Raw genomic sequence first — 14,601 nt, 5'->3', positions numbered from 1 at the left:
TCCCCCCAGGCGACTTTGGATTGCAAGAGCTCGTGATTATAACTTTATTCACAATCCGTTTTTGGTATCCAAGTAGCTCCCTCTCCAAGATGAAATTACAAAGCTTTGAAAATTAGAGGTACCCTTCTGCTCACCCTAAAGAACTATTCCTGATGAGATGCTCTGTTGAAATGGAAGGAATTTGCTTTACAGCAGCCTCCCTTGTGGAATTCTGGATAGGAACGTTTAACAATACGGCATTTGCAATGGGCAGGTGAGAGCTGACCAAGTTTTTAAAGGGGATTTCACAGGCCAGGTCAGCAGGGAGATGGATGGGTGAGCTGTGGTAGATACAATTATTTGACTTTCTGAGCTGTTCTTTTGAAGCCTCTACATTTAATAGAAAGAAATAGAAAAATCCTCTTTGCCAACCTTTTGTAGCTCAATCTTTATTGTTCCCACTGAAATCCAAAGAAAACAGGCAAGATTCATTTTGTCCATAAAGCATTTGTGTATTTTATATAGGTCTGGGTTTTGAAGTGTTGATAGAGAAGTAGAAGAAAAGACAAAGTTTCCTCTCTAATCTGAAGAAATCAAAGGGAAAATTTCTGAAGCTCTCAAGCCTAACTTAGAAGTCCTGGGTGGTATCTCCTGATATATGCCTCTTTTGCTATTAAACTCAGCATGGAAATTAGCACAGGCTCACAAAATGACGGAAATCAGACTAGACCATAAAGAAGCAAGCCTGTAGGGAAATTAAGACTTTCTCGTAAAACCAGAGAACATGACCTATAGAACTAGGGAAGCTTTCTCTTAAAGAAAGAAAGCTTTTCTTTCTTTTCAGCATCCATCTCTCAAAGACTGGTCTGGTTAATGGGCTGGTTGGGCCAACCATGTAGAGGATTGTTTGTTTGCCTTGGGGTATATGAGAAGTGCTTGATAAATACTCACTCAATGATAAGTCAATTGGTTTACCAAACAATTTGTTTTAAGTGAAAATTTTTGTTTTCATTTTAAGTTAAAAATTTCTTAATTTTTTATTCCTGGTATCAATACCACAATTTACAGGACAATATACCTGATATACTGAAAGGAAAAAGACAAAGCTTCAAGTGATAAAAGACCTCAGGAATGTATATCTAACTGATACTGCATTGCATTAATCAATAGCTACACTTTTTGCAAACTGTGGCTATGACAGTCCCGAACAAGAAGATTCTCTGTTTAAGCTGCAATACCTTTTCTGACTATGGTCATCGTTCCTTCTGTAGCACATTTTTACAGCCCCTTCAGTGCATTTTGGAGGACTGCCTCAAAGTAATCTGCAGCTTTCCTGATGACTCCTCGCTCTCTCCTGCTAAGAACTTTAGCCCTTTTCTGCTGAGTTGTTGGAACCTTCTGATACCATATCCACCCCTCCACTACCAGATCTATGACCATCAACATAGGGACTTGAGCTTCTTCCACCAAAACCGTCCCACTTCATAGGCCCATAATTTGATTGCTGTTATTCACTATAATTTCCAAATCATTATAGTATCCCCCACTACCATAGTTACTACTGCGAAAATGTCGTCTTTCATTGTAACCATTATATCCTCTGCTACCATCAGCATTTCTGTTACCGTGGTTTCCATATTCTGGCCCCCCACCACAATAGCCTTCTCTAATGCAAGAACCAGGACCATCGTGATAGTTGCCACCATCACCTCCAAATTTACTATATCCCCTATCATCCACCTCCTGCTGCCACCAACTCTATGACTCTATGACCTCTATGACACCTCTTCCATCAAAGTTTCCTCATAGCCTATAACATTGCCACAAAACTAGTCTTTCAAATTATATTCTTCTGTGTCTCTAATGCCACCAACAGATATTTTCTTCGCTGTTAAATGAAAGCTTCCCTGGTGGCTCAGATGGTAAAGAATCTGCCTGCAATGAGGGAGACCTGGGTTCTATCACTGGGTCGGGAAGATACCCTAGAGAAGAGAACGGCAACCCATTCCAGTATCCCTGCCTAGAGAATTTCATGGACAGAGGAGCCTGGCGGGCTACAGTCCATGGGGTCGCAAAGAGTCGGACATGACTGAGTGACTAACACTCTCCTTCACTTTCTTTAGGAAGAGCTCTCTTTGACTTCACTACACACCCATCAGCCTTTTGTGGTGCAACATACATTCCCCATCCACCTCCTGTGACTGCAAAAATAAGTCACAAACCTAAAGACCCTGGGACATTTTGCTTGGAGGTTTCTCATGACCACACAGTCTATGCGTGTGCCCCATTTCTTAAACTGTGCTATTAAACTGTCATCTGCAGTTTCAACCCTCAGAGCACCAAAAAACAGTCTTCTCAAACTGCTCTGGTTCCTTTGGATCAAAGCGGTAGCACAAAGACACATAAAATTCTGAGTATTTTAGCAAGAATGGCAGATTTTGCTTTAAAGCAGCAAATTTAAAATAAAAAAATCATGTTTTCAGCTGAGTGCTTCAAAGAAAACACAGGGCAGAGAATTAAATTCTTGTCACCTTAGAAAGGTCTGTAAGGCCTAAAAACATGCCGGCAGAAGTTTCAGCAAAAATGAGGCCATTTGTAGCATTTTCTGCTGGGCACCTCCTCCCTCTCCCTTCCCACCCCCTGTTCTCTTTCCCAGCTGTGGATTGAGGAGGCCACTGAAGGGCATTGTGCTACCCAGATGGTTTGAATAACCAGATATTGAAAATAACTATCACACATAAAAACAACTACAGCAAAAAACTATCAGTCTGGCAATACCAACTCTCGACAGCCAAAATAGGTTACTAAGAGCCACTTTATCGAATTGCTTAGCAATCTGTTTTGAGGGCAGAAAGAAAGAAAAGCATCAAATGTATTTCGACTATTTTAGTCAAAACTTATAGGATGACCACTGTGGGAAGAACTGGTGAGAACTGGGGAACTGGTGGCGTTTTCTGCTCACTGGTAAGTGTTCCTGAAACTCTGTGTGCTGGGCCTCCACTCTGAGAAGGGCTCACCGTAGGGAACATTTGTGTTGGATTTTTAACTATGAGTTATGAGAACAACAATTTTCCACCTTCCTTTATCCCCTTAATGCTGCTAATAATGTCAACAGTGAGTCCAGGAGGTCCTCACGTATCTGGACTTGATTATAAGAGGAAGACAGGGTTTCCACAGCGGGGGGCAAGGCAGGGTCAGCATTCTAGGCAGAGGGAACCGAGAGGAAGGTGGAAAGAAAGAGAGCAGGCTTGGGAAAAGGGAGAGTTACGAGGGGAGTACTTAGGGCAGTTGAGTGACCTGAGAAGTCTCTGTATCAACATGGACAGACTTAGAGATTGTCCTACTGAGTGAAGTAAGTCAGACAGAGGAGATACATTGTACGACATCCCTTATATATGGAATCTAAAAAGAAATTATATAAATAAATTTATTTACAAGGCAGAAACAGATTCACAGACTTAGAGAACAAACTTATGGTTGCAGGGGCAGGAGAAGGAGGATGTGGGGAGGGGATAGTTTGGGAGTTTGGGATGGACATGTGCACACTGCTGTGTTTAAGATGGATAATCAACAAAGACCTACTGTACAATACAAGAAACTCTGCTCAATGTTTTGCGGCAGCCTGGATGGGAGGGCAGACTGGGGGAGAATGGATACGTGTATATGTGTGGCTGAGTCCCTTCACTGTTCACCTGAAACTGTCACAACATTGATAATCAACTTACTCCAAATAAAAAGTTTGAAAGAGAGAGAAAGAAAAGGGTCTCTATGAAGGAGTTGCTCACACCTCTCCATAATCCTAGAGATTCTAGTTTGGACAGAAGTTGTCTTCACTCCCTTCTGCAATGAATGCCTGGAATGGGTTCAGCGACGTCTCAGCTCCGCCATTCTCCTGCCTAGATTGCCAGCTCTAAGCTCAAGCAATGTTTGCCCTTCTTTCTACAGAGCTGTCCTGCTGCCACCAGCTTCCTCTTAAATACACAGAAAACCACTCACTGGTGCACATGGAGAGACATGCCAGCAGACGCAAGACACGTTCATTTGCATGCAGACTAGCACACACACATACCACGGACACGCCAGAACATATGCACAAACACACAGCCTCACACACACCTTCACACGTACACTGGGGCACAGACACTTTTACCCCCAGCAGAGCACACAGGCAAACACACACCAGCACACGCGTGTGCTGCACCCACACTGAGCCGGCCCCATGCTGGAGTCTCCCGGTTCACTTGCCTTCTCCTGGCTTCTCTGGCCAGTCTGCCTCCCAGGGCCACAGATGGCAATCTCCACCTCCACCCCTCCAGTCTATCTTTTCTACTCTTCTCCTATAATAGCTACTCACTCCAAGTCTCCCAGCCCATAAGAAGAAAAAGCAGTTCTAACTCAGGGCTGACGTTCACATTACAGTTTAGAATCAGAACAACATCACATGATGCAGAACTGGTGAAATGTAGGAACACACAGCTGACTTTCTAGTACCTACAGCAATACAGAAAAGTGGGGATTTGTTTAATCTTACATGGTGATATTGGTTTTAAGCCATTCTCCCCAGCTCTGGGGTTTGCTGAAAGCCACGCACCTAGAGCCAGCAGCCCTACAGACACCTGGAGAATCTCCGGGGGACTTCTCTTTTCCCAGTCCTCTTGCCGGGCATCTTGGGGAGCAGCCCCACTAAGATTCACTGATATTCAGAATCTGGCAATTTAAAGCTTCTGCTCTGAACATCAGATTTCTTTTCTGTTTGCTTTGCCCCAGCCAACAGCAAAAGGCTTTGCACTCTCAGAGCTCAGCCCAGGCAGATGTAAGTGGGCTCAAGGCTAAAATCTGACATAAATAATTAATAATTGATTGTAGACATTTGTTATTTAAAGACAATTCTCCCACTCCTTTAGGATTTATACAAGAAACCAAATCTCGACTCAAGGTCTGTGTGTAATATTAATAGTACACTATTCTTTTAGAAAAACTCACCCCACAAAATCTTACACACTCAATGAAGATACATTGTTACCAAACAGATCAATTAAAGGCTATTATTTAGGATCAAATCTTCTCAAATACAATTTAATTTATATTTTGATCTCCACCTATGCATAATGTGGTAGGGGCAAGGAGGGGTCCCTACACACACAGAAGCTGGTTGAATTGCAAACTGAGGTTGGTCCCTCTCAAGAAATGCTCCCAAATATGTGTTTTTATTAAGAGAAAAACAGGAAAGATGGATTTTACCATTTGGAGTGAACATGAGTTCAGAATTATAGTAATATGCCAGAGGAAAACACAATCCTATATTAACAACCAAATATTTTATACTAAGGAAAAAATATATAATGAGGATACTCAGTATCAAAACAGTTATTTCTTACTTCAGAAATTGAAAGGAAAATCACAATGCATGCTAACTAAGGGGAATACCTTCAAAAGTCTGCTTCAGAATTCAGTCATCGCACGTATAATATTGCAAGTTGACAAAAAGCCTGGTGGAGAGGCTGCATAGAACATTCGAGAGCACACACCTTGAACAAGGGGTCCGAAAAATTGTGTTTGGGGCCTGGTTCTATTCAGGCAAGTCACCAAACCTCTGATCCTCATTTCTCTTTCTATAAAAAGAGAATCTTACTACTTTTTCGGCCGACTTGCCATAGGAGAGTTATGAGTGAAGGTATTGGAAAGCGTTTTGTAAATATAAAGGGGTAACTGCACTAATAGAACGTTGGTCCGGACCAGCAAGGGTCCTGCCTGTCTTTGTTCAAATGCTTTCTATTTATTTTTTTCCCCTTGAGCCTGAAAATTAGTTGCTGAGTATCACAAATCATAACCGGCAAGCAAAGCAGACAGTGGAAGCTCCTAACATTTCCACCACTGCAATTTGACTGCTTCAGACAGCAGTTTGCTTTCTCTTCAAGTCAATTCTCACCAACAAAGTCCTTGTGCGGCCATAAATCTACGGTCGATGCACAAGCGTAAGGGACAAGCCAGAAAATGCTGGACTCTGTCCTTGGATTTTTCACAGTGGGAGCTTCCACTTAGAGAGTTAAAAATATGTGATAAGGTAGAAGTCTGGATTTTTTTTTTAAGTGTTTGTTTTATTTGTTTATTGGAGCTTCAGGGAAGACTAAGATTTAGGTTCCTAATTCTATGAGCCAATACCAGTGAGACGGTAGGCAACTTAAATGTTCTTAAAAGTCTGGTAATTTTACAAGACCATGCAATTCATTTTGTAGCTGAAAGGGGTGTTCAGCTCTCTTCTCATCTTACAGATGCAAAAACTAAAGAGATTTCTGCCCAAGTTTACACTGCAATTTAGTGACAGAGGAAGAAAAAGAAAGCATGTTAGTACCAAGTTTTCTACTTTCTTCTACCAGAAACATTATATCCTTTCTGTTTTGTAGGTTGGGAAACTGAGGCACATATCATAATGATTACTGCTTTTGCAGCACTTCTGTGTACAGGCACTTCTAAGTAGCATTTCCAGCCCACACTGCTCTCTATGAGGCAAGACATCGCTACCGCCATCTCGTAGAAGAACGGGGCTCTGAAGGTAAGCAACAGGCCACAGTGAAAGGATGGTGAGGGATCAGGACTTCCATCCAGATCTTTTTGGTTCAATGGCCTCCTCTGTCCCTCCACCCTATTGCCTGCTCCAGAAAAGATAAGAAACACTTGCAGATGGTCAGTTAGGGAAACAATTCTCTTTCCTTGATGGAAAAACTGTTTAGACTTCAATAGAAGTCTAAAGTATCCTAGGAAATGTTTTTTTACTTTAACCTATTATTTTAATTATCAACCCTAGAGAAATTAGCCCAAGGAAGTAAGTCAGAAAAAAAAAATTTTAAGCTATATATGTTAAGATTTTCTTGCAGGATTAGCTATAATAACAAAAATTAGAAATAGCCCAAATATCCAACAATAAGTAAGAAAATACGATGCATAAACTATGGAATTAACATAACAATTAAAAATAATTATGAAAGCTAAGCATAAAAAAGATACTCAGAATAAAATATTAAGGAAAAAAGCACATGAAATTGTTTTTGTAATAAAACTGTAATAAGCGCCAATACTTTGGCCACCTGATGCGAAGAGCCGACTTCAGGGTCAGAAGAGACCCTGAAGCTGGAAAATACTGACAGCAGGAGGAGAAGGGGACGACAGAGGATGAGATGGTTGGATGGCATCACCAACTCAATGGACATGAGTTTGAGCAAGTTCCAGGAGATGGTGAAGGACAGGGAAGCTTGGTGTGCTGCAGTCCATGGGGTTGCAGAAAGTCGGACATGACTAAGCAACTGAACAGCAAATAATAGCTATATAAAGATATGTAGACACTTGGGAAAATTTTGGAATGGAATTCTTTTCAAATTTATAACTTCCTCTGATTTTATGATATTTTTTGTAAAATATTTCAAATGAAGACAGAAAAAAATGATAGCTAGTTGAGATATTTACATAGTAACTGAGACCATATTGGACTATAATGATTAGATATCCTGCTTTTTTTTTCTTTCTATATTTTGAAATAGACAATTGAATAATTTGATTTATGCTTTAATCCACAAATTTTTATTTTTCTCCTTCTTGCCTTTCATTAATTTATTAGTCCATTAGTTAATCTCCAACAGTGGTAGCCTTCTTTATTTTCTGCTTTTCCTTAATGTTAAAGCCAAACCAGAAAAATGAATATTTTTCCTTGTCTACTTTTCAAGATATAGTATTAGTTGAATCATATGAAATTATCATTTTTGTAGGTCTCAAATAAATGAATATCAAAAATTTCTTACGGTCCAATCATAAAATTTTAACAGTGGTAGGATTTTATCTTAGACCGTCCTTATAAATAATTTTAATCAGTCTATTTACTCAAACTGCCTTGTTCTCTCCACCTGTTTAATTTTTAAAGTACTTTGTTTTACGCTAAGTTCTCTAGAAGAAAAGTCTAAATAATGCCCCTCCATAAACCATTACAGTGAATTTAATCACACAGAAAGGTCTAGACTTCATTCATTCACCGACCCTTTTAATTCACCCAACAAATATTTACTGTGTGTGAGCTCTGCTTCAAACACTGTGCTAAGTGCTGGGGTATCTCTGAGCAAGATTAAAGCATCTTTTCCCTCAGAAAACAGACTGTGTTTTAGACTGGAAGGAGTAGTTGTGTATGTGCAGTGACTAAATAGATCATTTTGTTTCAATTAACAGATCAAATGACTAGTTTGATTATTTTTAACCAAATGGACTTTATGTTTTCTCAAATTGGTTAAATCTACAGTCACTTTAGTACTGATAAGAACTAACCTTGGCCCAAACAGAGAAGAAATTTATTTCGAACAATTGCTGCTGTTTATTTAATCAGTTAGCTATGAGTGAAAGTCACTCAGTCGTGTCCAATTCTTTGCGATATACAGTCCATGGAATTCTCCAGGCCAGAATACTGGAGTGGGTAGCCTTTCCCTTCTCCAGGGGATCTTCCCAACCCAGGGATCAAACTCAGGTCTCCCATATTGCAGGAGGATTCTTTACCAGCTGAGCCACCAGGGAAGCCCCCATAGGTAAATAAGGCTCAGGAGAAAAAGGATTAGAGTATGTTTGGACAACTCTAAAGCAAGACAGTTCCCTAGTGGTGCCTGAATTCTTTGAAATAAAACAGAAAATACCATATTCAGGGATTCTTGAAAATAAAAGTGCATATCCAATTAAAAAAATTTTTTTAAGACAAAGGCAAAAATAAAATGATTTTTTAAAAAAATTCAGCAGTGGTTATTCACCTAAGCAACAATTTCGCAGCTGTTTTTCTGGGGAATGTTTTGCAGCAGCGGATGTGTAAATAGGCTAGCAAATCTGAGAAAGGCCGTGGTATAAAATGAAGCAGATCATGTGGATAAGTAGAGCCAGATGACCAGAAATCAAAATAAACCACTGGTGAACGTGCCATCCATGAAAAACTTCCTGGCGTCCTGGCGTCACTCAAAAGCTTCCCTCAAGCACGGCCCCAAGCAGTTTAAGCAAAGGTCTGATTGCAAAGAGTGTTCAGTTAAATCCGTTAAATACCCTGGTCACTGCGCAGCCACGCCAACCATTTGGCTAAAATTCTGGTTGGCCACCCTGACCAGTGATGACCAGGCAAACTGTGTTCTAATTTGCTCCCCCTAACTACTTATATCTATTCGTCATATTTTCACGTTGAGGGAATATCCCCTAGAAAATAAGTATCTCGGAAAAATAAAAATGGTTGCTGTAACGCTCATCCTATGACCCAGCAAAGGTTTGACACTTGTTCACAATTGGGCCTCCCATTGGCAGGGATCACCACTGTGTTCCCGAGCTGTTACGGGCATGCTCAAAAACCAAAAGGAGGGTGAACTGGATCTCAACAGATGGAGAAAATGTCCAGTGCTGCTCTACAACACAATCAAAAGCAGGTTAAGAATCTTAACCGTGGGTTTCCATTTCCTGTCACTGGGTAATGAAAACAAGAAAACAGTCCAGGGTGTAATAGTAATAAAAATTAATACAACTTTTACGTATGGACGGTTTAGTATGTATCAGACATGCAACATTTACTTCTCATTTTCACAGCTCTGCAATGAAGGCTATTCTTACTTTAAAGGTGAGAAAACTAAGGCCCAGAGAGGTTAAGTGACTTGCCTAAGGTTGCACAGCTGAGAAATCGGCAGCACTGTAATTGGCCTGACTCTTCCCACATCACCTTTTCCTGAGCCTGTGTGTCAAAGCTGCATTTCCTTGCAAAGGAAGGACCAAGGCCACATTGACCACTGTGAGGTAGTGGCCACCTTGGTGTTAAAGGCACTGATGAGTTGAGGGCTCTGCAGACAAAACTCTGCCCATACCATTAGGCACTCCATCTTAATCTCTTTCAGCTTCAAGTGACTATCTTAGCAGACTCACCCAAGAAGACTTCCTCAGGTAGACAGACTGGGGCATTATTTGCTGTGATCTTAATGATCTGGGCAATTGCAAGAAAACAAATGGAAAAGTCTTAAGTAAAAAGAAGAAATCTTAAACGGGTTTGGGGAGTAAGTAACTTAATTGAGCGAGAAAAGAAGGAAGACCGCAACTCAAATTTCATCAGCAGCCTTTCCTCCAAAGGAAATCATAAAGCGTGTCTTCTCAGCCTACATGGGTGCCTTTTGTGGCCCTTGGTGTTAAAGGCCCCTCTAAGCCTCCCTTGCCCTCCCTCAATGAGGCTAGGAGCGTCATCTAAAAATAGCTGAAATTTCAATCTCCAAACTGGCAAAGCAAGTGGCTTTGAAAGATGAATGTAAAGCTTTTCTTCCTGTACACTGCTTGTGGAAATGGGTATGGCCCCCATCTTGTCTTCTGGGTGGGGTTTTGTTTACCACGCCTGGCAGTCACTACCACTCAAGCAGCTTTTCTTTTCTAATTCTATTGTCCCTGCCTTAGCCTCAAGGCTCAAAACAAATAGACCCCTGAAAAAACTTCAGATGGTGAAATTATCTCCTGAGTACAGTCCCCCACTTGAAGCCCAGGGTCTGAATCTATTGCTGTCATCTGTTCCCTCTGAAGTCATTGAATTCATAGGCTCTTATGGCGTCACAGGTCCCCCCACCCTGCCCTGCACACAAGGATGGGCTGCTCTGGGCTCGCCCTGGTGTCCTTACCCCACAGTACCACGTGACTCATACCCAGCAAGCCCTTTTCTGAGAAGAGAGCTGTGATGTTACAGAAAACCCCATGATTACTTAGTCCTCGAAACCCCCAAGGCCCTAGGCCAGGGCTGTGCCGTATTCTCTGGTAGGAGCAAAAGCGCCCGTGGCCTCTCCGGCTCTCCCACCATTGTTGCCAAACGCCCTCCCACGCTGAGGTGAGCTGTAAAGTGGAGAAAAGGCGTTGGTTTTTGACCACTCTCCCACTTTTTTAGATTCAAATACAGCCTGTCCCATTTCTTGTAAAAATGCCAAGATGCCAAACCCCAGACAGAATCCATTTTGTCTTCTTTTCACTTCTTCTTCTTATTATCTGAGCTGGAAAACACAGTGGGAATGAAAGGACTGTAGAAAAGCTAGTCTCTGGGGACTGAAATGAAGTGAGGAGTAAGTTCTCTCGTTGGTTGGTTGTTCCCCGTGGTGGTGACCTAACAAGTCACATCCTCTCATCTGTCCCCTACATGCTGTCAGCATCTCTGGCTTTTTGGCCTGAGACAGACAGCTGCCTAAAGCAAGGGGCAGTGGGTGAGTCACGGAGCCCGGGGTGGGTGTGTCAGCAAGCAGCCCTTGGCTGTGGGGCGCAGGGGCAGCCATGTCAGAGCTGAGCCTAGATGTGGGCCTTGAAGAAGGCCGCGTCCCTCCTTCGTTAACCCAGTCAGCGCCTGGCTTATGGAGATGCTTCACGTAAGCCACAGCCGTGACCCCAGCCATGACCCTCTCTGCCCAACAGCACATGAAACATTCTTTGTTGGCGAAGCAGGAAGGCAGCTGAGTGACGGAGCCAGCAAGGTAGTAAAAGAAGAATACACAAAGACTCGGAAAATGCTTCAGCACAAAACGTGGCCCGGGTGATATTTTCTGGTCCCTCCCAGCTTCTGTTAAGTTCTCCCTCTCCTCTTGTCCACACAAGCCCTGCCTCAGTTCCTCCTCATCCTTCCCCCTCTCTCCTTTAATCACTGGAAAAATCCGTACTTCACACAGGTCTGTTTTCAAGCAGCTGACTCTAAGCTAATTTCCAACTTGGCCATATTGAAGCAGATGTCTCTATAGAAACAGACCCTTCCCTGTTCAGCTGCCCATTGCTTTGGGGAGGGCAAGATTTAAAGGAGACATTGGCTCTTCTCCACACCTCTGCTCTCTCCCTCCATCCCACACATATGTACAAAGAGTTTCTAAAAGTTCATTTCCATCGAAACATCCAGGCTTACCTGTAATTGGGAACTGTGCCTGCAAGATGGCCACAATAACAAGTGCTGTCCACTTCATCTTGTCCTTCCCCAGGATGGTGCCCGGAGGCAGAGGCCGAGGCAGCTGTGACTGGATGAAGAAGAGGAAAGGAGTCTCTGCTGGCTTTGTTCTGCTGCTGCCTCCTCAGGAAGTGGAGGACGATGGGCCTTTGAGAAGGCACCTGCCAACCGGGCCAAGAAACTCACACTCCCCCTTTCGGTTCACAGGCAGGAAGCTCTGGAGGTTTGAGGGTTTGGGGTGTGTGTGTGTGTCTGTCTGAATTTTTGCTTTTTTTTTTTGTCGTCTCCTTTAACCATTGTTTTATTTTCCTTCTTTCTAATTTTTGTCTGAGTGATAGTTGCTCAGTCATGCCTGACTCTTCGCAACCCCATGGACTGTAGCCTGCCAGGCTCCTCTGTCCATGGAATTCTCCAGGCAAGATTAATGGGGTGGGTTGCCATTTCCTTCTTTTTGCCTAATTTTTATCTAATTCCTATCTTGATTGATGTAGTCAGCCCCTAAGCAAATACATGACTTCCCTGGTGGCACAGACAGTAAAGTGTCCGCCTACAACGCAGGAGACCTGGGTTCAGTCCCTGGGTTGGGAAGATCCCCTGGAGAAGGAAATGGCAACCCACTCCAGTACTCTTGCCTGGAAAATCCCACGGATGGAAGAGCCTGGTAGGCTACAGTCCGTAGGGTCTCAAAGAGTCGGACACAACTGAGCGAGTTCACCTTAAGCAAATACAAGTTCCCAGCGCATTTAAGAATGTTCGCTGCTCTCCTAGATTCGTGTATTTTATGGTGGTTGGTGAGACGACAGAGCTCTAGACTCAGAGTCAGGTAAAATGTGGAGATAGAACACTTGGGTCTTAGTGCCATCTCTCTTATCTGCTTGCTGGGCGGCCTTGAGTAAGTCACTCAACATCTCTAGACCTCAGCGTCCCTACCGATAAAGCAAATTGCTGAGGATGCAGATCTGAACTTGGCTTGAATTTGGACCATAGAAAACAGAAGAGCCCACATAATACTTCAAACACTTGTTATTTGACAGCATTTAAACATTGAACCAACTTACAATGATGAAAAAGATTAACACTCATAAATAAACTGTATTATTTATACAGTATAATAAAGTGTAAGATCTGTGTGAAACAAACTTTCAAACATTACTGAAGAATACAGAAAGGACTTGGGTAAATGGAAAGATGTATCTTGGTCTTCGATAGGAAACTTCTTTTTAAGAAGCCCACAATTCTCTCTAAATTAATCAACCCATACTTCTACAAATACCAACAAAAGTTTTAGCACAAGATAATCTTGGTTGAAAGTTTGCATGAAAAATTAATGTACAAAAAATAGTGAGGACTCAAAAAAAAACATAAGCAATCAAAAAAAAAAAAAAAAAAAAAACAGGTAAATTGGACTTCACCAAAATTTAAAACTTTTGTGCACAAAGGACACAATCAAGAAGGTAGAGATAATCCATAGAAAAAATAGTTGTAAATCAAATATTGATAAGGGTATAGTATTCAGAATGTAACTCAACTAGAAAAAAAAAGTGAAAATCGGCCAAAGATCTAAATAGATATTTCTGCAACAAGCACATGAGAAGATGATCAATATCTTTGGTCACTAGGGAAATGAAAATCAAAACTACAGTGAACTATTACTTCGCACACACTAGGATGGCTAAAATTGTAAAACACAAAGTGTTGGTAAGGATGTTAAGAAATTGGAACTCTTATACATTACTGGTGGAAATGTGGGAAATTTCCCTATGGAAAATGTGTGACATTTCCTTCAAAAATTTGAATAGAATTATCACACAACCCAGCAGTTCTACTCACAGGCATATACTCAGGAGAACTGAAACATGTGCACATTAAAACTTGTACATGAATGTTTATAGCAGCATTGTTCAAACTAGCCCCAAACTGGAAGCAACCCAGATGTCCACGAACTGAGGAATAGATAAACAAATCGTACATCTAAACAATAAAATATTATACTTGCAACATGGTCGAAACTTGAAAACAGTATGCTAAATGAAACAAGCCAAACACAAAAAGACCAAATATTATATGATCGCATTAATACAAAATGCCTATAATAAGCCATAGAGACAGAAAGTAGATCAGTAGCTTTCAGAGGACAAGGGAAGGGGAAACTTGGAACTAATTCTTAATAGGTATGAAGTTTCTTTTGAATGATCAAAATGTTCTAGAAGTAGATTGTTGTGATGATGTCTGACACAGTGAATATACTGAAAACCACTGAGTTGTACACTTCAAAATGGTAGACTCAGGGAATTACATCTCAGGACAAAAATAATGCCAAACAAGTAAAAGAACAGCCAGGAAAACTCTGTAAAAGAGGAGCAATGAGTGTGAAATAACCGTGCAAAACATTAAGCATACAGAGAGACATGATTACCGTATAATAGTTGTGATGGTATAGACTCAAACATACATGGTCAATTGGTTTTTTATAACAGGACTAGGAAAATTCAGTGGAGAACCAACCAACCAACCAACGGTATCTCTATGGTGAAAAAAAAAAAGGCCCTTATTTTATACTACACACAAAAATTAACTGAAATAGTCCATAGGCCTAGATGTAGAACATAATATCCATAAAACTTCTGGAAAAAAATAGAAAAATCTTTATGTTAACGCATTTGAAGCACAAACTACAA

At 41.4% G+C, this 14,601-nt stretch overlaps 1 protein-coding gene across 2 annotated transcripts in view; it reads right to left on the bottom strand.

Annotated features, from left to right (window-relative positions):
* The window catches only part of CD247 (CD247 molecule), an 83,908-nt gene extending 71,822 nt beyond the window's left edge, over nucleotides 1-12,086 (bottom strand). Inside the window, exon 1 of one of the 2 annotated variants that reach the window (XM_027526551.1) lies at nucleotides 11,885-12,086. In XM_027526551.1, coding sequence (XP_027382352.1) covers nucleotides 11,885-11,942 — 58 coding nt within the window. In that variant the 5' untranslated portion in view covers nucleotides 11,943-12,086. The remainder of the gene's footprint in view (nucleotides 1-11,884) is intronic. The other variant, XM_027526541.1, reaches the window with a different exon arrangement.
* Between the last annotated feature and the right edge of the window lie 2,515 nt (nucleotides 12,087-14,601).

This window comes from Bos indicus x Bos taurus, chromosome 3, assembly GCF_003369695.1.
Source record: "Bos indicus x Bos taurus breed Angus x Brahman F1 hybrid chromosome 3, Bos_hybrid_MaternalHap_v2.0, whole genome shotgun sequence".
Classification (NCBI taxonomy): domain Eukaryota; kingdom Metazoa; phylum Chordata; class Mammalia; order Artiodactyla; family Bovidae; genus Bos; species Bos indicus x Bos taurus.
The sequence above is the reverse complement of the archived record's forward strand: the minus strand, read 5'-3'. Positions and strand labels throughout refer to the sequence as shown.